At 34.5% G+C, this 25,100-nt stretch overlaps 1 protein-coding gene across 2 annotated transcripts in view; it reads left to right on the top strand.

The window, feature by feature from the left end:
* The first annotated feature begins 1,439 nt into the window (after nt 1-1,439).
* Nucleotides 1,440-25,100, top strand: part of LOC140153024 (pleckstrin homology domain-containing family H member 1-like) — a 163,913-nt gene continuing 140,252 nt past the window's right edge. For both annotated transcript variants that reach the window (XM_072175612.1, XM_072175613.1), the window contains exon 1: nt 1,440-1,939. In XM_072175612.1, the coding sequence (XP_072031713.1) occupies nt 1,637-1,939 (303 nt within the window). In that variant the 5' untranslated portion in view covers nt 1,440-1,636. The remainder of the gene's footprint in view (nt 1,940-25,100) is intronic.

The raw sequence follows: 25,100 nt of genomic DNA on the forward strand, positions 1-25,100 counted from the left end.
AAAATCCATATCTTCAATATATCAAAATTTTCAATTGACCGTCGGCTTTTCCTCCCTGCTACATACACTTTAAGAATATATCATTAGATTTATATACTAAGTAATTTACTTCGAGGACTGTTAGGCCTATATATCAAAAATTTGAAAAATATCAAATTTTTATAATTTGTCATAAAATTTGTATTATAGGCCTATTGTGATTTTCAAAAAATGAAAATTATTTGATATCAGAAAGACATGCTTCGTATTCAGAATGCAATTCGATAGGTCCGAGGTGCTCTCGTGTCCCACAAAAAATACTGTCGAAACGCAATAAACGCTCATGATGCAGTCATGTCTACAGTAGAATTCATCTCGACCTTTGCAGGACTTAACCCCATTAAAAGCTATTAAACCAAGATAACACTCATTGAAGCAGCTCAACTGATTAAATCGGATCTTCTCTGGTTGTGCACAAGTGACTGTTTTCATGTGCGATATCGCAATAAAGCTAGTATTCATAGCTTCAGTTGGGTAACCGATTATAAAGGAAACGAAAGGAAACAATGTTATGTGTGGCTTTGTTCACGAAATCAGACAATGTCGTGCTTTTTGTAAACCAGCATTCTTGAAAATGAGCAACATAATGATTTTTGACTTAACACGGTTCGGAAATAATTTCTTCATATTTTTGGTGTTATCTGTCGTTTACATGTCCTTCCTAAAACACAAAAGTACGACCCTCTCCAAACACCTAAATTAGCTAAAAATTTAGGACATGTTACAAAACTATATTGTCTAGAATTTTAGAAGAGTACTTTTAATATTGGCCGGTTATTTTTCACACAGCGACGTTAACTAGGCAATGTACTATTACCTATAACATTAACTAAAACACCAAAGTACGAATATTTAAAAACATCTAAATTAGCTAAAAATTTAGGACATGTTAAAAACTATATTTTCTAGAACTTTAGAAGAGTACTTTTAATATTGGCCGGTTATTTTTCACACAGCGACGTTAACTAGTCATATCCCCATACTGTTAACGTAGGGCTATTTGTAAAGGTCACGCGTCAATGGGAAAGAGCACTGTGTATTGTGTATAGGAAAACGGACAGTAACTGCAGTATGTCATTTTAGATCCCTTAAGACCAACAATAATTTTGCAGTTATGAGGCCCGAAAGTTTCCATAATTCCAGGGTTCAGACCAACCTTAATGATGCTTCAACTTGAACAAAAGTCCAGCACATCTGACACCATCTGTGTGACATGGCCCACAAAGCATAAGAAAGTACCCCCTCTTTCTGCAATCAATTATCTTGGAAATTGGGAAAATTGAAATGACATATTCTAGAAACACTGAATTCTGATACCCGTTTTTAAGCTATCCATAAATTTCGTAACGCCTCTATACAGATTTAAAAGCAATTGACAGTAACGTATTTTAAGCACTCATTTTCTTATTGTTGATGGTGATGAAAATGAGAACGAGAGATATCAAATGTCTACGTCAAGTTTATCATTTTATGAGTCACAAAGTACGTGGATTCAGTAGTCACTCGTACACAGTATGCGTGGACATTATCCTCCACACAAGGACATAATTATCACTGGAAATACATCTTGAACATCTTCTAAATTTAGTGTGCAAAAATGTCGACTTCGAGTGATGGAATTGATTGGCCTAGTGCGGCTAGTGATTCGGAAGAAGGGCCATCGTTAATACCTCCAGTTCCTCCATCTAGTGCGGCTAGCTCACTGGCATCATCGTCGGGTGCGGCTAGCTTGCAATTAAAGCGACGACCAGGATCTAGATCGTCGGGATCAGGTACAGATATGGCTTCGGATGATACAAGTGATGATATAGAATGGAAGGAAAAATATTTGGCTCTAGAAGCGCAGCTTGAAAAATTTCGAATTCAAGCTGCAAAAATCCGAGTTGTTCTTGGAGAAAGGGTAAGTTGTGACCGGGGTTGTGACATAAAAAGAGATATGATGTAGACACCAATCACCATGTCCATCTCGTCCATGCACCACACACACTCTCTTTCCCTCTTGTCTATCTCTTGTCTATGTTGTTTTTAATAAAAAAAACACTAAGAGTGAATAGACTATACTACCCGGTACATGTTAGGTATAATACAAAAAAAATTGAACTTTTTTTGATTCTCATCAAAGTAATCTCATATTAAAGAGGTAAATGAAAGAAAACTGATGAGGCATAAATGAATGTCATACGACATGTGGTTGCGGAGATATGCTAATTTGAATGTCTCAATTTTTCAGCCAATTTCCTGTACAAACTTTTTGTGCATGCACATATTAAAATGCTTATAGGCCTATACTGTGCATTGTGAGTGGGGGGCCTACACAATTTTAAGAAACAAGCACTTGCTATTTACCGGTACTGAACTGTAAATGTAATCATAGATTGATTGAATTTGAATTGATGTGAACATAAGGGCCTATCATTTTCTTTGGAAGGGGGGGGGGGTCCCAAATATACAGGGGGAGTGATAATTTTTTGGAAAGAAAAATAGGGGGACATAAACTTTTTGATGACCAAAATGTAGGAGTCGCAAGATGACCACAGATAGTGTGTTTATCTTATTCAAAAGACTGAATACAATTTTAGCCTCTTCAGGGTACGACTGTACATGACTTGTAAGGTGTATCAGTGGGTGGTGGGGGAGGGGTCATAAAAGTTTGTTGTCGAAATAGGGGGTCGTAATTTTATTGATGCTGACTTTTTGGAAATTTGGGCGCCCACAGAAAATGATAGCCCCTAATATACAAATGAACATGTATGAGTAACATCTTGTTTTATTTCTGTTTTCTGATGCAGATTCCAGCTTTGACAGAGGATGGAAACCAGGGACTGTCTTTTGGAATTTGCAGGAGAGCATTACATAGCTCTTCTAGAGCCTTCAAGAGCTGTTTAGAACATTTACAATAAAATGTAGTGAGAGAATGGTCAACCAAATTAAAAATCACTCTCCGATTTAAGGAGAGCAGAAGAGAGCGATTGCTCTCGCTCTCCTCAAAAGGCAGTCCCTGGGAAACCACAGTGAGGGCCAACAGCATATGCAAAAATAAAGAAAAACTTCTTCAAAAAAATGAAATTTGTGTTGAAGTGTCTTATTATTTTTTTGTCATTGAAAAACTCACGGTTTTGATACTACCCACCCAGTACACCTTTTCACTGATACAAAGGGGGGAGGGGGGTAATTTGTTTGAGGGGCACCCTTTAAAATGTTTAATTATTAAACAGCACTAGCTGATGCATTCACCCCTCCCCAGGAAAATGTTTTTGAGCAGGCACCCTTTGGAGCACTGGCTGGCGATGCTCCCTATTCAAGATCATTGCGGAAACTCGAGGGCCAGTTCACTTGATCATCAGAATGGGGTCACTCCTGCTCAAGTATGAACCCCCCTTCCCACAGCTTAAGTTTTGTGTTTGGGCAGGCACCCTTTGGAGCACTGGCTGGCGATGCTCCCTATTCTGAAGATCATTATGAAACTCGAGGGCCAGTTCACTTGATCAACACCCCAGCTTAAGTTTAAGGGGGGGGGGGGGAATTTGTTTGAGGGCGCACCCTTTAAAATGTTTAATTATTATAAGCACTAGCTGATGCATTCACCCCCTCCCCCAGGAAAATGTTTTTGAGCAGGCACCCTTTGGAGCACTGGCTGGCGATGCTCCCTATTCAAGATCATTGCGGAAACTCGAGGGCCAGTTCACTTGATCATCAGAATGGGGTCACTCCTGCTCAAGTATGAACCCCCTGCCCCCATCCCCCAGCTTAAGTTTTGTCTTTGAGCAGGCACCCTTTGGAGCACTGGCTGGCGATGCTCCCTATTCCAAAGATCATTATGAAACTCGAGGGCCAGTTCACTTGATCATTAGAATGGGGTCCCTCCTGCTCAAGTTCCCCCCCCCCCCATGACGTAGCATCATAGGACTACGTTCCCCCCCCCATCAATTTGAACATTTAGAAAATCAAATAGGAAAATGGCCAAAAAACGGCCTGTATCCCCCCCCGCCATCCTACCCGATGTGCCCACAATCATTCATGCGTCTATAGCAAAAATCTGATAGCGCTATGCATGATGGGATAGGAATAGAAAAGGTCCAAATTTGCTTCTTCCCCCGACTCATAGTCGGCACAAAGTGAGAATCTATCCCAGCATCCACAGCATGAGCCCATTCAATTAGTATACATAAACCATGCCGGGTTAAACATGTTCACTCACTGGCAAAAGTCGTCGAATTCGTACTACACAAAGTCCCCAGTTCACTCACTTTTTGCGCAAGGCATCCATCCAATCTCATCAAAACAAACATTTTTATGTACAAAAAACTACCTTTATTCACCGCGTGCTCCATTTAACTTACCGCTCAACTCGGTTATTTAGATATTTGGAGAGTAATTTCCGAAAAAAATAGATCAAAATCGTCACTTTCAAACCCACTAGGAAGTCGCCAAAATTTGCCGCGACCACGTGCGAATCATCTGACCTCTTCCAGGTTATGATCAAGTTCAACCTTTTGACTTGACCTTGTAAGCTTTGGAACTGTTTTTAACTCGATCTAATTCCCCCCAAAATGTTTTTCAAAAACATCGCCGTAAAATTTACTACCGGTAATGAATTTCCAAAATGGCGCCGGGTGCGCGATTTCCCTATGCTGAGAGAGGCTGAATATTGCGCATGCTCAGGTAAGGAATGCTCACATACCTATACATGTCAGTCATCCTCAGTCATATAAAACATTTGTAAAATTCAGTCTGGGACACCAAGAGAAGCCTCCATGGGGCAATTCGCATGATAGGTATGAATAATGAATGGTTGTGGAATCGAACTAGAGACCTGTCCCTCTGACACCTAGAACTGTCCACCAACATGGCTGCCATTTCAATTGTTAAAAATGTGTTATACCATTCAGGTTGGTTTACAATGTATTTGATAGGATATGGGTCATGTGCCTATTTGCAGTCCCGCTATTTTGAGGGGTCATAACTAAATACGTAACAGGATTTCATTTTTTTTGTTGCAGTTATTGAATATTAAAACATTAAAATATTGGAAGAAGTTCATATTTTTGAGAAAATTACTTGTAAGGTGTCACAAGATCCCATGTCCCGATGGCCGATTGGGGTCATAAAAACTTTTGATGCTGATATCTTTTAGTTTTAGTGGATAATTTCAGCAGCATAAAAAACACTAGGAATTACAAATAATTGTTATCTATCTATTGTGGAAAAAGTTATTATAAAACATCTCTCATAGCAAGTGAGCTAAAATAATTTCACCATTTATGTCTCAAATTTCCTTTCCCCAAATTTGCATCATTAACCGTCACGAAAATTGAAAGTGCTCTGAGAAGAAGGCCAATTTTGTTTTTAAAAGTCATATGACACGGAGCCAATCTGCAGTCAATTTATGTAGACAAAAGCAGCTCCCGTGTTGGTCCAATAAATTCATCAAAACTAACCATTTCTTCACTCATACAGGTGGGTACCTTTATTAATCGTCATCTCCAAATTTATGCTTCCGATCACTAAAATGGTCACATTATTTATTTGACTTTTTTTTCCAACTTTACAACTTTATAAGTTTATTCACCTCCATTATTGACCATACGTTATAGTTTTACTAAGTACTACATGTAGGGATCATAAGTTTGTTTATTTTGTACCATATATGCGGTCATGCGGATATGATGTGCAAAGTACTAGGAGTTATAAGTTCGTTTATTTTGTACCATCACATTTAATATGCGGATATTAGGATATGATGTGCGAAGTACTAGGGGTCATAAGTTTGTTTATTTTGTACCATCACATTATAATATGCGGATATGATGTGCGGAGTACTAAGGGTCATAAGTTCGTTTATTTTGTACCATCACATTATAATATGCGGATATTAGGATATGATGTGCGAAAGTACATTTGTACTAGGGGTCATAAGTTTGTTTATTTTGTACCATCACATTATAATATGCGGAATATTGCGGATATGATGTGCGGAGTACTGGGGTCATAAGTTCTTTATTATAATATGCGGATATGATGTGCGGAGTACTAGGGGTCATAAGTTCGTTTATTTTGTACCATCACATTATAATATGTGGATATGATGTGCGAAGATGATTTTACTAATGAGATAATCATTTCCGTCACGTGAGATGACATTGACACAGCAGCCAGCATCTCCATTCATTGACATCATCTCTGTCACTCTACAGAAAATGCCCTGTTTTGACCTTAAAACAAGTCAAATGGAAATTGTAATTATATGTTGCATAAATGATATTGGTTATACTCCTTTCCTCTGTAAGTAAGAAACATATGTTCAATGTGCGACACATTTTTGCTATCTTCGGTGCAATTGTGACAGAGATGGCTGTGATGGAGATAACATCGGCTGCAAAAAAAATAAATTTGCTAATAAAGAGTGAATCAAACACTTTTTCACTACATTGGAGACATCTCTTTCTTAATCTGTAAAATAATAAATAGAAAAATCATTTTAAAATGTCTATTTTCCAAAGTTCAAATAGGCCCCTTACCGAAGAATGACCCATTTATTACTCCAGCGTTCGAAATTTTGGTTGTCCGTTCGCCAAAAAAAAAAAAAAAAGTCGCCGGACAACCAAAAATATTGATTCGGTTGTCCGCCGGACAACCATAAATCTGTAGCCAAAACTCACCTTTGTATGCCTACAGACAACCAAAAACTTAGACGGACAACCAGAAATTGTAATCTGGTTGTCCGTGGGACAACCATTTATTTTTCCTTAATTCGAACACTGTATTACTCCATTCGTTTATACATGTCAATGATGTCATGTACTTTTATGAGTATCCCAGGTACTGTGCTGTACATATTATACATGTTTATAAAATTTGAACACTTTCTTCACCATATAGCCAGGTTTATTTGAGAACTCTAGCTTCAAATTTGTACAAGATTGTTACACATTCGATGCTAGAGTATGTTGTTATCATTTTTGAGTCATTCAGCATTGGTGTTATTTATTTATTCTAGCTGTTAATGTTGAAATTTGGATGAAAATTATTTTGATGAATCAACTGTATCTTTTAAGTAAAGAAAAGATTGCCTATTTTGAACGGTCCAAAATGTTGTTGCAGTGCAATTTTAGCAACATATTTTATGCAATTGCCTATTGTTTTTAATATTACTTCCTTCTGAACTTCCATTGCTTTACAAATTGTCATGCTTCAGCAAATCCAACTAGATTTTGAATGGTTTGAATTCTGATGGTAGGAAATTTGCTACCCAAAATGGCATTTCTGTTCTGTAAGCATTAAAAACTCTAAATCACATTTAACTATTTGTATGCTCAAAATCCTATCTTTATCTTTTATTCTCTAACTATATAACTAATGTGCAATTGAAATATAACATTTTAAGATAAAGATATTATCTGTTGAGTTTTTTTCTGCTTGTGTTTAAACTAGTGACAGCCAAAGAGATCAACAATAAACTAAAGAGTCTGGACTCAAAATAGCCCTGTCAGTGGGTAATGCTTCACCATATTGAATTGTTATGCATGGAGACAAAAGTACCTCCACACTCCAGCATTTGCAAACCCTGAAATCAAAAGATGGTATACAATAACGTAAACTACATATACTAAGGCTTGAGTTGTCGTCCCAAATATTACTCACAGAAGCATACATTAAATTAAAGTTTGCTGGCCATGTTTGTAATCATGGCAGGACCTAGACTATTCTCTATTTCTGTAGTGTAAAATGATAATGCAAATTCATGTTTTAGACATGTATACGATGTACATGTAGTAGTGCCAGTATGTGCACAGATTCAAGTAAACACATGCTCTGTCACTCGATACAAGCTATGAGGTTACATTCTAGAGTTTAATATTAGAAGATATTTGCTGTCTTAGGTAGATAGTATCACATTATCTACATGTAGTCTAGCACCATGCTAGACTTGAGTAACTACTGTACATCAATTTGTATTTTACAATTGGCACATCATTACTCCAAACTAGGTCACAGAATATTACTAATTATTATTACTGAAGGCATATGACGCCATAAAGTCACTTTCTTGAAGCTACAATTGTGTAAATATTGATCCATTAGCCATGTCTGCAAGGACAAAAGAAACATCAAATGATATTCTCAAATAATATTTCATCAGTCTCTGCGTAATTTGCATGCTGCAAGATCAAAGGAACTGAGGCACTGAAGTTGTGTTTGGGTACGATATATGCAATGTGCTCAATATTGTTGAGGGCTGTGCGTGCATTGTGTCGACTGGCTTCTAGGCCAAGCTATTTTCATCTCAATAACATGGGTTTTTTTGTTCATTGACAAATGCATGATGATTCAGTGCTGCATCAGTTGAATGTTTTATCCATTGTGTATAATGGGCATACTTTTTTGTAGGGCACATGTGCACATTCATTGGTCTCTGTTTTGCCATTGTGAGTTTCTTATAATAAAGTGATCCTGGTGATGTGATCATGTTGATCCATTAAAACAAAGAGGATCATTCTTTCTGAAAACATGCAATTTTATTTCAACATCAATCATTAGGACTTACAAAGCAAATGGTTTTTTTTCACAGGACATATAATGATATTTTTTAGAACCCTGTAGATGGCAGGAAGTATATCAATAAACACTGGTGGGCAAGTAGAAAAAAAATCAAAAGCAAAGGTTCTTGCATAATGCAGTCAAAACAGCTTGCTTACATTTGCAATGTACAGTGAGTGAGCTCATGAGTAACATAATGATGACTGAATTGTGAGCTTGCTTTATAATAAGCAATGAGTAATAAGTAACATTTAGGGCTATATGAGCCAACATCTAAAGCTTTGTGAAATTGTAATACGGGTAGCACATTGTACTTGCAATCACTTGCAATAGGCCTACATCAAATTTTAAAAGTCAAGTTTATTTGATGACAGGGAATTAGGTCAGATTTGTAAGAAGTATCATCATATGGATATTAACCTGACTTGAAAGTTGAAACAGATCCATCTGACAGCGTTCATAAGAGACCATCATTTGCATGACCCTCTTTGTTATGCACAATTTTTGTATTGCTGCCGATCACCATCATGGTAAAAGTACTTAGAAAGTTGGCAGATGCTTAAATTTGATACAAGCTTTCTCACTTCCATATGCAAATTAGTATGTTTCAAAGGGATATATTGAAACCATGCAAAATCCCAATGCGTGTGCTCAATGGCCATCTAAAGAGCTTCAATGCACCTGTGCCTTTTTGGTTTTTGATAGTAAAATTTGTCAAAGCCATGGTCAATATAACATGTAATATTATAAATCAGCAAACTATTAAGTGCTGGTGCTGTTAAAACTGGTGGTGTATTCTGCCAAAAGCTCTCACACCTTTCACGCTGCAAAATAAAAACACTTTGTCACATGTGAAGCACCTGCACAAGAAGGTAGTTGTAAAAGTGGATATTTCATGCAATATATTTTTTAAGCTTAGCTTAATTTTGAACTGTTTTGCTTTTTAATTTCACAATTCTAAGCTTCCATACATTGACTTGTATACAAAAAGAATATATTTGACTTTTTTTTTTGAGCACTTTTATTTTTTATGGTGGCTGCCTGAGACACGCAAATTGTGAAAATAAATTGGCATGAAAATTTCCCTTTTTTGCAGTAAATCTCTGATTGGATGCAAAAATTTCGCATCAAATATAATTTCTTCTTATGCAGCTCTACAGAGATAGCCAAGAGCAGTAGAAAGTAGGGAGTGTCACAGGATTGAAAACACTTCACATTTTGTCCTAACCATCTTCGTATTGTAAGATCTTTTTTTCTTCTTTCAAGTGACGGAACCAGGTGAATGGCAGAGAGGTCATAATATAAATATTTATATCCGTTTGAGTATATTTTTATTGGGTTCAACAAGTAGAAATATGATTACTTGTAGGTTTGTGAATTTGTGATGGCTGTGAATGAAAATAATGCACAGGCTTACTTGCCATGAATTAATAAAGAATATGAACTCATTATAAAGAAATATATTATATCAGTTGAATTGAATAAGGTTTTATTCATGAGAAAAGGATTTTTGCTTGAATTTGAAAGCATGAAAGAAAGGCAATTGAGATGTGTTCAATATTATTTCAAAAATGAAGTCTGCAGAAAAATAATAAATCAGTAGAAACCAAATTATGCACAATTCTAATCAAAAGAGATAACAAACTAAGCAAATATTGTAATAAGAAGTGGCATGGTTTATTGAACTTCTTTATATAAATTCATTAAATTGTCATAAAATGTACTATTTTTGTTAAATAATATTTGTCTTATTACATACAAATTGGGTTATACAAATGGCTTGTGGATGTAATAAGTTGGAAACAATAAATGTGCCCGTAAATTTCTAAATTTATATATAAATACGCGTATTGCTAAATTGCTTCTAAATTTGATCAAATATTAAAACGTCAATTTTACTCACGTCAGGTTATTTACCTGAAGTGTGCAGAAAGTGAGAGTTCATTGTGCTGTTTAACCATCTTCTCACTTTAGCCAGGGAATCCTTTGATTGATTGAAACAAAACTAGTTTTCAATATTTTCAAGTACTGATATTTTTTGCAGAACTTTTTAAGCTTTTACAGCAACATTTTTGCAGGGTGATGATTTTGCTGTTGCAGGCTAAGCTCCATTATCGAACACATTTGCGGGGTGTTGAATTTACTGGCCTATTTAAAACCAGCAAATGTACAAAAATAGATCCACTGCAAAAACCTCAAGTATAATACTGGGATAAGGAAGAAGATGCTAGGTCTCTGTTCTCGTCCTATTCCCTAGATACATGTAGGTAAAGCGGGTAGCTTTCATGCTAATCAGCAACCATCCTCAGGAGCTCACTCACCCAGATGATAATTCATGTGACCAGCATGATTAATTTGTGGTTTTTAGGAAGTAATGCATATCCAATATCTGTGGCATATCAAAATTTCAACATTTCCTCCGGAAAGAAAATCACACAATATCATCATTTTTGTAATTGTGGAAATGTACATGTACAACAATGTTTGATTGTATTAAGATTTTACAGAGGGTGCAAAATTGGGATGTTTAGGACAGGACAGGAGGATATTGTTTAATTGAGCAGGTAGAATTCTTCATAATTTACTAGTGCTCACAATATCAGGGGGGCTGCTGATTCATCAGATCCGACAAATGTCAATCAGCTTGTCAATTTGAATATTGAATTTCTCCAGCATCGGCAACAACCCAGACAATGGAACCGTCTTCCTTTGCCTATGGGCCCCCATATGAATGGGTCTGTATTGTGAAAATGCTGGCTTTTATGTTCATAAAATTTACATAACTTTCCGTTGGTTTTTTAGCCCAAAGGATGAGTGTTTTTGGTGCTGGGTTTGGGTCGTTTGCTTTCTGTAGTCATGAGTTCTATGGTTACAGCTCACGGTGCATATTATAAGCAGTCAGACCGCTTGGTATATTGATTTTAAAATTGCCCTGTCTGAAATATAGTTTTGCTATAAATGGAAAACTACCTGTTCACACAGTTTACTCCCTGAAATTTGGCACAAAGATGTGTCTTTGTGTTCAATTCTATATAGTTTAGATATCAAACTTACTGATCTTTTTATTTATGTTATCGTAATACAAACTTTACACATGGGTCAATTACTTGTGATTTCTGACACATTAAATGTAACACGTTTTATCAATAGTATTATAAAGCAGAAAGTCAATATTTACAATTTGATTTGTGATGATACTTGATAGGTTTGTGTTTACATGGAATACAGATTTGGGCTAAGTACATGTATACTAAAAAGGATTACTGTTTGTTGTAACCAATTATGTATGCATCTCAAAATTGAGGTCTACATTGAGATACCTTTTACTTGTCTCTATTGTCAGCTGTTCACTCATTGGGCTATTCCAATTGAAATCCATGACCCCCTATGGAAGACATGACCTCAATTCAAATGGAGTGTAGATTTCAAATGGAGTCTCCCATTCAGGTAACCTAATTTGAAATTCACACTCCCTATGTGGAAGATTAAGTTTATCTTCCATAGGGGGTGTATGGATTTCAACTGGTAGCCTAAGTTTTGCAAATTTTGAGTACAATGTTTCTGTCAACAAAATTAATTGTGTTAAACATTTCTGATGAAAACTAAGCACTGATCAATGCAATTTCTGCATGTGTGTGTGAACATGGTGAAGAATAAGCCCAATCCCCATTGTAACGTCCGGTCCGGTTTTTAAGAGCAGTTTTAGGACACTTTGACCTCTGACATATCGGAGAAATTGCTGTAATTATTATTAATTTATTTATTATTGTCATAATGTTATCATTAAATATATTTAAATAATTAATTTATTCAATAATAATGTTTTTGGGTGTGTTTTCATTCCTGTAAAACATTTTAGGTTATATTTTGTACGCACAAAAACCATTTTTTCTGAATTTTCCCAATAGGTCAGAGGGCAAAGTGTCCCAAAACTGCAAAAACTGCCCCACAATGCATTACAAACTTCCAATACCCTATTTTGCTTATTATATGGCAAAATGAGAGAGAAGGGATTTGGCCATATTTGTGTGATATCAATACATACAAGCAAGAGTAGATTGCGCATAAAGAATCCGCCAACATGTAGTAAAACGTGTGTCACATGTACCTGCACACCCCTCACACACAAAATTGCAAAACAGACTAACACATCACAGTACTAAACAAATTTATCTACCTGTGCGGTGAACATGTATAACATTTTCTATGAATCGTGGTTAACAGAAAAATAGAAACAGAAAATTGAAACTCGCATTTGACAGTGTGACATTCAACCTACTATTAGCGCACCTCTTTATGTGAGATCAAAGGCCTTGTAGTTATGCATGGTTTTCAATTCGGAAAGCTTTTTACAAAATCACATCAGGTAGATGCCTTTTCTTACCGGTGTGTCTATGAATAAATGAGAGCCATTCTTGTGACATTAGCTAGTCCTAAATTACAAATTCTTTACAACCCGACTTTGATCATTTATTAACTAACTAGGTCTGCGTGAATTGATGTGAAGGTCTTATTCTATTGTCATATACTTTGCACAATAATGAAATCAAGTTGCTCATTTGAGGAAGTTTTCATTGAAAAAATATATATTAAAAAACACAAGAACAAAAGATGATTGTGCTGTCAGCTAGAAACAGTACAAGCTGAACTCCAGTTGTAGAACAGAACAGAATTTATCAAGTCAGTCACAGTATCTTGTTTCACAATCTATAATTCACATTTCACTTGCTACGCCATATTGAAGATCACGCTCATTTTCCATTTTTCATATTTTTTCAATCAATAATTCAATGATGTTGTTGTGCATGCCTGGGATAGGTAATTTAACATGCTCGCAAACTGTTCCAAGAATAAGAGTAATTAATTATTTTTCCCCTGTTACACAGCTGATTTAAGAAGAACATATTTTGTATTACATTTCTTGCTGTAAATGTAAAGTTCTTTTGAAAATATATCTAAAATGAATGCAGCATGTACTAAATCTATTATTTTGTTTTTATTTTAAAATTTATTAGAAATTTGGGAAACGCACAAATATAAATCTTTAACATTATCTGACTACTAACTATTTTAGCCCTAACTTTGTCAGAGTTACGTGATTTCTACTAGTCAGGACCACTAACCAATATATTTGTAATATTTCATCATCTGTCTGGTCTTGCTAAACGCTTAACAAAATTTAATCTTTATTAACGAGACATGATATTGTGGACATAGTCAAGTGCATTTGCTTTCATAGATGCTGTAAAGGTAGTGTACAAATGTAGACATGGCTAAAACCCCTCAAGAGCAAAAATAAAGCTGAGTTCCCAAGGAGGAGATTCTTGCAATAGGTATTATTAGTGTATCATCCTTGATATCCTTGTATTGGCCAGCACTACTCGCCTGATCACATCAGTGAGACATCTTCCTTTCCTAATTATATCAAGACGGTCCAAAGGATATGAAATGGAGCATCTAAACACTTACGTATACAGAGGAGGAGGAGGGGGGGTAGTGGTCCTTACCGTGCTTGACAGAGGTTGTCCCATGTATCATACAGTGGTGGTTAACATCAGGTCCTCTCAGTATTTAGGTAATAGGGACATTACAAGCATAATTGGGTGTACTTCAGACAGTTAGAACCAGACAGGGGAAGCTGTTGTCTTTCTCATGCATGTAGATGTCTCAAGTATTTTGGAGTAATGGGCCCTATGCATGTGTGATATGGAGATAATCAGAGTAGAGTAATTCTCACATCGCAGTGGTTCTCAGAGGCCACGGTAAATCAGTCTTGTGAGATTTTGACACAGGAAAAAAGGTTCTATCTTGCAGGTGTAGACTATAGAACAGAAGCACTCAGGATTAGGCTCTATAGTTTTCTGTACAGGTAGTTCTATGATAGAAATGCAGAATGTAGATGCATGCAGGGGGACAAAATGATATCATGGTCATCCTAGCCAGCCTTACCAGAGCCTCCTAGATTCAATAGTACATGTGATCTGGCAGCTGGAAGAGTTTTTGACTTCAGGGAAATTTGACTTCTTATTACTTGTTCATTTTTTTGGTTTGCCAGTGGATATATGCAGCAGGTGAGGTTAATAAATGTAAGGGGTAACTTTGTCCAACATAAATAATATTCATCAAATCAATGCTATTTGATGTTTGGATTAATAATAAAAACAACACAAAGCTGAGAACACTTGCAAATGAAACCAAATCTGATACTTTTGTGTATTTTGATTTGGATGAACATGACCATGATGATGACAGAGGCCATTTTGATGTATAAAAGTGTTTTTATTCTGCTTCCCAACAGAAACTCTTGTATATGCTACTAGTATGATATCTCAAGTGAACTCGCTTGGTGTTCATGATCATTAACCCAATTTTGCTCCTGTGATAGGAATGGATAACATTTCCAATTATTCTCCATTGTAAAAGGTCGTCTATTGATTGTTGACCTTATATTGTATTAGCCTTAATAATAAGTCCCAGTAGGTTTAATCAAATTAAAAGCTAAGAAGGATCCTGGTGCTTTAGCTAATTCTAATGTCAGACATTTAATTGAATACCAGCCTCTAGTTCTTTGCTGCTGCTGTTTGACCCTCTGTGTGACCTGTGCATCAAAATGTTACTTGTAGTTTCCATGCCATGCTTGCATGCAACAAATAATGGCATGCTTTCATGTACTATGTAAGCTCGCAAGACTGGGAAAGCAATCAAACATACATTTTAAATCTGTTAGGTTTTTAAAACGTACAATAAATCACATGCAAAAAGTAATTCTCACAAATTGAAAAAAAAATGTTCTCTCCCGCAGAAGTTGAAAAGTTTGTTGCAAAAAAATCAATCAATTGTCGAAATAATTTTCTATCAAATTGATTTGTGTTAAGATGATTGGTATTAAACTCATCTTCTCCATTTCGTGGAACAATTGTACAGGATCTTATAAGCGTATAATGTTTGTTTCATGTATGAGTTATAAACACAACATTGCATGATCCTAAAAATAATTTGTATCAATCATCCAAGTTGTTTTCTTGAATAGATGCCTCAAGATATGATTAGAAAATGTCACTTTCAATATGCAGACAGTTACATCTATCATTCCTTTCATTTTGTACATGTAGTTATAGTGGCGGTAACATTGCGACAAATCTGCTGTAACAAATAAAATTTGATATAAATCATACTCAATCTCCAAATAATTTTGCTAGTGATATGAATCATTCTATGATTGGGATGGATTTGGAGAAAAGCTTTCAACATAAACAGATTTTATAATTATGATTCCTCTGATTGTAATCATTTTTGGCCTCAAACTTTCATTTTTCAGTGGCTAATTATGAGTTTTTCGATAATCATTGAGCCTGTTGACTTGTTCAAAAGGATTGTGACATAGTTTTAAGCTGTTATAAAACCATTGACACTGTGGAATTCTAACTGTGCATTCATTAGATTTGATAAAAGAATACACACAACTTCCAAAGTGAACCAAATATGTATATACCTTTTAGGTCATTACAATGTCAGAGAAATATAAGGAGGGTTAAAAATAGAGCACAAAACTACGTAAAATGTAGGAAGATGATCTGAAGGATGGAATCACATTTCTTATTCTATTGTAAAGTAATTTCTACTTCGTATAAAGTATTACTTTACTTTGAAGAATCTCTGCGGAAGAAATTTGTACAACAGCAGGGGATGGCATCATTTACTAGCTTGCAGGCATTTCACTACTGAATGTCTATCTAGTACTTCCATGGTATAACCGAAGTATAACCCATTGAATAGAAACTTGGGCCTCCAACTAATGTATTTAAACCACAAAATTTAGTTTTTATTATTTTCACAAACTTCTGACAAATACATGATATAACATAGTGATCTACATTTTCTTCTCTGTAACGGTATAAATAACAAATTAAAATTGTCCTCTTTACTAAAAAATCTATATACATACAGTCAGAAGAATTTCAAAGAAAATAACATCAAAGAACACTTAGCAAAAATTCTTACCACCAAATTTATACTCATTCAGTATGTATCTGTACCAAAAGGAGTGCTCAAACTAACTACTTTACCCCAGTTGTCAGATTTAATAGTGAAATCACTAAAACAGTTTTAACAGTCTTTATATGGTGCTATCTTCAGAAGATAACAGTGCTGCGTGATAAGTCAATGGGTTCAGAGGATGTAACAACTTAGTTGAGATCCAAGGTTAACAACATACTCACTTGTTACTTGGATCTAGCTGTTAATTTGATAATGGATTATACATGTATCCTACTGTTGTGTCCCATATACATGTAAGAATGTTATTAAGCATATAATACTGGAGGCATAGTTGATAATTACCTTGATATACAGCAGGTATGTATAATACATTTTACCAATAATATATTGTGCTTACTTTCACAATGCAGGTAGTATGATATTAAAAGTTCTCTCTCATAGATTTGCTACTATTTTTTAAACTTCAATGTTGCAATTCATCAGCAGTACTTCCAGCTACCAAATATCAAACCTGATTTAAAGGCCTCTTCCACGAAACAGATTAGATTAGAGCCAGTAATTCGGAGCTGCTATTTTGGAAAAGGTCAGATTGGTAGATTAATTGTTGCATGGTCAATTTGACCAATAAGACTGATGGAAGGATTGTAGTGTGAGAAGCTGACCTGAACCTAGTGGTCAGTAGCACTTGTCATGCTGTGAAATCAGTATGGAGCGGTCTCGCAGTCTGAAAAGGCGTCAACCCAAAACCGATGTGAAATTCGTATTTGGTTTCTATGATTGCTTTATATGCTGGCATTGATATGTTTTGAGAACTAGTATGTATTAAGATTTCATTTGTAAGCTTGGTGCAATTTTATCAGTCGCAAATCAATTATTTTTACATTTTAGCATGCCGTTTCATGGCTTATTTGAAGCAAAACCTTTTATTTTTCAGTTGGAGAGTAAGATATTCTGCAAAAATAGGTAGTTTTATATTCTTCACACTAAAATAGTGTATTTCAATATGTCTGGTTACCTTTGCCCTACATGTAGTTCAATGATAAATGTGCAATTTAGAATATTAGTCATTGTGATCATGGTTGTATCATGTAATAAAAGTCATAATAAATGATCAATTAGTGTTTGAATTAAAGAGCAGCATAATGGCCCCTAAATTATGTCAGTAAAAAACTAATGTCAAAAGTTATTGAATGCAAGATGGCAACTGGAGAAAGAGTAGTGCGTGCTGTACTTCCCATTAATGGGAATTTATCAAGATACATTTTGACAGAGTGTTTCATTATAAATATTGCATATACTGGCATTGTTAACATAGCACTTGATGGTACTAAAATATGTGAATGTCATGTGTACAGGTAGGCTATAATATAAACATGATTTAATTGTATCTTCATTATGTTGGTCTGTCAACAGTTTATAGAGACTATTTATTTGGCTAGTAATATTTGCTCAATGTGAATGCGGACTATGTGGACATTTTTACAGAGAGTAGAATAAATGTCGATGGCGACAGCTGCCTGATATTGATTGGTGAGCTAACTAATGTAATATGGTCACGAGTGTGAGGAAAAATGAAGAATAAGAAGGGCTGAAGTCAGAAACATGTGCCCTGACATTATAAATGTTGGGGATTTCATAGGACTTGAGAATGTGAAAGAAAGATCAAAAGAAAAATTGTGAACAGTTCGTCCAATGTACTCATGCCAGTCACCCTACAGCCCGGATAAAAGAGTCCTCTGGCTCATGATTAAATTTATTTAGCTTGCTGATTGGCAACTTGCATTTTCTTATTTATTTATTTATTTTATTTTATTTTATTTTATTTTATTTTATTTTATTTTATTTTATTTTATCTTATCTTATCTTATCTTATTTTATTTTATTTTATTTTATTTTATTTTATTTTATTTTATTTTATTTTATTTTATTTTATTTTATTTATTTTATTTTATTTTATTTTATTTATTTATTTTTTTTTTTTTTTTATTTATTTATTTATTTATTTATTTGTTTGTTTGTTTGTTTGTTTGTTTGTTTGCTTGCTTGCTTGCTTGCTTGCTTGCTTGCTTGCTTGCTTGCTTGCTTGCTTGCTTTGCTTGCTTGCTTACTTGCTTACTTGCTTACTTATTTACTTACCCAGGCATGACTGTATACAAAAATATTTTTTGACTTTGAATAAAAATATCTACTATGTGTACATGTCAGTGTGAGTGACATTGTTGAAGCTTTTGACCTGACTTGAATGATACTAGTCAAAGTATAATGTAACAACATGTTCCCGCTACTATTAATGCATCAATTCTTGATTGTTACAACTAAAGCTTACCGATATTTTTGACATTTACTTTCAGAAATGTTACTAAAATCCCACAATACCATTCATTGTCATGTTAATTGTAAATCCTTGCTTACGGCTACTATAAGATTTGAAACTTCTTTTTCTAAGCTAGCCACATATTGCACCAAGATATACTTATAAATAAATCAGCAGATCTATTGAATCTTGTGTGTGATGTATTTATATCCTGAAGACATGCAATGACAGAGATAAATCAATTGAAGGAGGTGGAGGAAAGTTCATCTTTTCTCATTGTCATACTTTGGTAACTTATCAACATGAGTAGTGTCAAATAGATTTATGAAGAAAAATAGATGAGATGCTGGCATTCAGGCACTAGATTTCATGTATAGAATTTAAGTTTCTGTTTAGATTTTGTTGCCATGCCACCCCCTCCCCATGATTATACATGTTTTGTTTATTTCAAGTTGTTGTATTACCATGATTGATTACTGGTATTAAAATGCATAATTCAAATGAATTGAAAACAAAATAACAATTTCAGTAGTAACATTGCCATTAGATGTTCTATCATGATCCCCTTGTATGATTTTAGTTAGTCAAGCCATGCACGTAGCTGCTCTCTATGGAATGCATGTCAAGTTAATCATACCCTGTCTTACAATGCATACATAGTGACATTTTAATATTTTATGTAGGGCAAAGTATGAAGGAAACATGAAGTTCATTAAGACTATAAATGTTTAAAACTGAAATCCTAAATTAGTTTCCCATCATGTACTGTTTCCGTAACAAAATTGAAAATGCAACATTTATGCGATAATTTCCTTCTTTATCGGATAAAATGAACTCCCTACTGATGATTCTCCTATAGGTAGTTCCTCTTGCCAAGTGATAAGTTACATACAGTTTTAATAAGTTTGCACCTAAATGCACTACACTACTGTATTGTATACCTGCAGTGACATGCTACTTCTTATCCACTAGAAGCTGTAAATGTTAGATGTGATCAGAAATGTGTTATTCCGCTTGACACATGCATGTAGACTCATTGTAATACTTTTGAGATAATTTGGATTGTAAGAATCTACTTGTAATTCAATGGCAAAGCTTTTGAACCATTTAAGTATGAAAAGAAACACCGTTAAGCTTCTATTTATGTATATTTGCATGCTTCGCAATTTGGCAACACCTAATGTATTCCTACCTCTTTGAGCAAACTTGATCACACCTGATTTAGCCCTAATCTCATTGTACTTTAAATGTTATTGTAGGGATGTACATTAATAGACTAGCATATGAAAGTGTAAGCCAGTTTCCTTAAGCACCGTAACATTGGCTGTGGCTTAGCTGTTGTTTTAGAATCCAATTGCCAGTGTCACTGCTCGTCATATTGTAACATTTAGAGTAAGCGAGTATAGTAAAATTTAGTATAGTATAGTGTCTATACTTTGGACTAGTTACCCAGTTTGGTATACCATTAGCACTAGTAGGAATGTGTGTTATATTAGTGGGTGCGTGTACATGTAGCCTACAGTACATGACCACATATAATGAACGAGTTGGTGTAATTGGAAGTGAACCTGTGGTTTTAGTAACTGATTATTATCAGATGGAAGATGGATGGGTCGGGTAATTTATGCTTGCTAGATTTGCTTCTAGATTAGAGGACAATCTCTGCTACATTCATTAATCACTACACACTCAGGTTGTCGTCATGTTTCTAATTGAAAATGGATGTTTATTGTGTAAGAGATGTTCTATATTGGTTTTGATTAATAAAATAAGTAAAATAACTGGTTGCAGACCAAAAAAAGGTTGTAGCCACATACTACATATAAATATATTACCTGTATTTCACCATTGTCTTCCCTGTTATATTTAAGCAGATAATTGCTATCATCTGCTGATAGCAAGTAGTTGTCTTCTGGAGATAGCAAATTGCTATCTTCAGAAGATAGCAAATTGCTGTCTGCAGAAGATAGCAAATTGATATCTTCAGAAGATAGCAAATTGCTGTCTGCAGAAGATAGCAAATTGTTATCTTCAGAAGATAGCAAATTACTATCCACACGAGATACCAAATTGCTATCTTCAGAAGATAGCAAAATGCTGTCTGCAGAAGATAGGAAGTTGCTATCTTCAGAAGATAGCAAAAAATGTGCACACACATACACTCCCTCACATAGTGCACACACATACATCCACACACATAGTGCACACTTATATACACCCCCACACCTGCACACCATGTACTTGATGTTTGGTTCATTATACCTTTGCTCCTCAACATTTCATTCAGTCATGGAACCTCAGACTGGAATGATAACAATGTGATACTATGCCAAGCCTTAGTGATGTCAATCAGGCAACTCCAGTAGACGTACTTTCATCTACATCTTATAATTTATATTTTCATGTCAGTGGTAATTTTGCATAGTTATAGTCACCACACAGCTTACACTTACAGACAAAAACATGGACTGAACATTGCATTAATATTTTAAGAACAAAGTCTGCAATAAAACTGTTTATAACCTAACAAAAGAATGTAGCAAAAAGAATACTGTGTAAATGTGTTAGCTGTGAATTATTTGACTTGATTATAGCCGCGTTGCCAGAGGGTTTTCATCACCTGTCTCTTGGTTTGTGATATCAACCTTTACATAGAGTTTGTTCTAAGTGGTGAAAGCTTGGCTAATTCTATGACAGTCTATGTTATTGTTATGTTGTAAGCATACCTGGAGGCTTGTTAGGAATGTTGGATGCTATTCTTGAGTATGATCTACGAAGGTGTAAAAAGCGATGACCAGATACCAGTTAGAATATGTGTGACAGGTTTATGAGTCACTTGTTCACACCAAGTATCACAGACAAAGAAAAAGAAATACACATACACAATTAGTGGTGAACAGGTTTTGAGAAAAGCACCTGACTAGAAATGAGTTATTCAGGGTAGAATTCTATGATAGAGAAGTATCAAATTCTGTCCCTGATTCTGTCTGCTGATTTACTGATTGAAAAGCTGATAAATAACCATAAACTTGTCAATTTTAAAATACAATTTTCCAGATGGGCCCAATTGCCCTGTATTTTTATTTTGGTGTAGTCACAAAATTGAGATTTTACAAAAGTAGCAATTTACTATCTTATGAAGATAGCAATATGCTGAATGTTTATAGAGGTGTAATTCATTGGAGAAAATGTCTTGATCTTAAATTAATCCATAAAATTTCCAAAATTTAAAATAGATTTGACATGTAAACAGTTGCAGATTTTTTGTTGGATAGTTTTGTTTCTCAGTTCTAATCCTGTTAACATCATTATTCCAACTCATAGATTATTCTACTAATTTTCTCTTCAAATTACCTAATTAACAATCCTTTACCAACACACTGACGCCATGAAATGGGTATCTGGTGATTAAAATGAACTCCTAAGTGGTTTGTGGCAAAACAACCAATTGAAAGGAATAATAACCAATTATTAAAGATTAAATAGGTAATACCAATATGACAATGTTATGGGTCAATCAAGTTAGTTTTCATATAATTTCTGGTTGATTGCTCAATTAAATAAAGTGACCAGGAATAGAGAAGGTAATCATCTAAATTGTTCATGCCTGTGATCTCTATAAATAGAATTTTATTAAGTGGGTCAAGACTAGTTACTCCTCTTTTCTGCCTTCTTAATGAATAAAATATTAAGGTTATTAACCAGGTGAAAATGCCATAAAAACAAGAAAGAAATTAAACAATACCTCAATTTAGAAAATAACCTGAGTTGATGGCATGTGTGACAGTGTGGTTAAATTAAATGATTAATAAATTAAATGAGGTTGATCAAATAATTTAAGAGCAAACGTTTTGAATAATGTATTATTATTTCTGTTGAATATGTACTATTATTTCTATTTTGTAATTTTGTGTGTACAAAATGTAGTTTAATTACAGAAATGGTTAAATTTGGCAACAGTAATATTTGAGACAATGAGAACAGGAAGGCAAAATAATGTTATCAAGAAAGAAACATGGCTGATTGTACTCCATGTCTGGTAATACTCATTTACAATTACGGTATAAATAACCTTTTTATAAAGCGTAATTGGCACGCGATCTTTACTTGGTGTAAAATTACAATGATTCCACATGGCTTCCGATGATTAAGCTGAGTAAACTATCACCAATAAAAAGAAGACACACTATTTGCTATTTGGGACAGTATGCGACTATTATATTATGTGCGGAATTATTGAACATGTAGCTCCATGAAATTTTGATGCATGTTGTATTGCTTTAGGCCTCCAGTGGCCTGAAGGTGTCATGACTGTATAAATTACATGATTGTATGGAGATTGCACGGTTCTCAAGCCACTACTTCCATGTGTGATATTGAAGTATAGGATTACAAGGTTTGGTGAATCGTGCATGTAGGATGATTTTCCTTGGTTGATTTAAAGTCAAACAGAGTTCAGAATTTATACTGAAACACCAAGGGCTTTTTTCCAAGTCAGAATTACTGTACCAGGTAGAGGCATGTTAGGACTTGAGTATCTTTTATGTTGATTTAAATGTTTTAATACAGTGTTCCGAAATTGTATTTCATATTGTTCTCCCGGATGGAATAATGGGTAAATAGTTAAACAGATGTATTTATTTAAGATATGTAGCATTCAAAGAGAGAGAATAATTTATTATTTTGTTCAAGTTGAGTGATATGCAGGATCACCTTGTCCTATATGTGACTTCAAGGAAGGTTTTATGTTAGCCTTTTGGAGTACTATTTCTGTTCATGTAATAAATATGGATGACCAATGACATAGAGTTACGGCATTGATCTAATGAATTTGGATATACTTTGAAATGAATATGTCACTGTGTGATTCGTATGAATAAATGCTATGTTGGATAACAGGCCTGGGTGACTAGCTTTGAACTTGCAAACAAGCTTCATGTAGAATATGTCGAATGAATTTTGAAATAACCCTACAATACATGCAAAGTAAAGATGACTTCTGTGCAGTATGGGTGGGAAAATAGGTTTGGGGGAAGATTTTTTGTACAATCAGTCTATCAATAGCCAATTGTTTTACACCCATTATCTAAATTAGCATCTCCCATACATCTGCACATTATTTTTAAAGGATGCATGTAACCCTACCTATATACTACATATATGTGTGAATGAATATTGAACATTCTAAATGTTTATGATAATTTATGTCTCGCATCCAAAGATTCAGATAATGTAAAGCATGTAATGTTTCCATGTATGAAAATTTCATGACATAGATTTGCACAATTTTCATGTTCACATTTTCCTGAAGGCTTTTAAGAAAATGTATCATTTTCACAAAAATTACATGCCTCAGACATTATGTTTTTTTTTCTAATTGCCAAAAGTTTATGCTGCAAAAATATTTTGCTTCACAGTAACCTTTAGGATGGAAACAGATGTAAAGGAAAACAAATTATGCATATAAATACATGTATAAAGAAACTCTACTTTTCAGCTATTTTTATCAAAGTAGAGCTTACTCCAAATCTTGAAATCTTACAATATGTCATTGCACATAAACAGGCACAATTAGAAAGCTGTTTTTAGTTTGGTTTTGCCTGATAATACTACACACCAGTAATTACAACCATCATAATTGAAAAGAAACAGCGATAAACTATGAACCTTGTTCTGAATAAAGATCTTATCTGAGTTCAAGTCTGCTGTTTTCACCAATTTTATTTTGAAAAAGTCATGCCTTTATTATCTTCTGTTGTTGAAAATGAGTGAATAAAATCAAATTGTGTTCTGACCCAGTTTCAATAAGACTTATGTTTTATCCTTTTCTTCTTTTTTCATAATAAACACCTTAAATTGGTCTTCAATCTTGATTTCGGAATTTCTTTGATCAGTCATTGACTGTATAAACAATATGCTTGAATAAAATAGCACAATTCATATTTTTGTTCCAAAATTCCTTGAGCAAAAACAATTTTTCCAGTTGATTTGCTATCTTTACAGATATGTAGTGTCATATCTAGAGGGCTCTATTACTCTGACCTATATATTTATTACAATATTAAAGAATTTGTCCATATTTATCTCCTTATCGCTTTAGATCATAGAAGGTTATTCCTTTTAGTGTGGAAATACACAAGGTATTTTTTCTTAATGTCAATACCAATAATGGATGACCAATGTGTATTTGAACAAAAAGGCATTGTCAAAT

Source organism: Amphiura filiformis, chromosome 5 (assembly GCF_039555335.1).
Source record: "Amphiura filiformis chromosome 5, Afil_fr2py, whole genome shotgun sequence".
NCBI classification, from domain to species: domain Eukaryota; kingdom Metazoa; phylum Echinodermata; class Ophiuroidea; order Amphilepidida; family Amphiuridae; genus Amphiura; species Amphiura filiformis.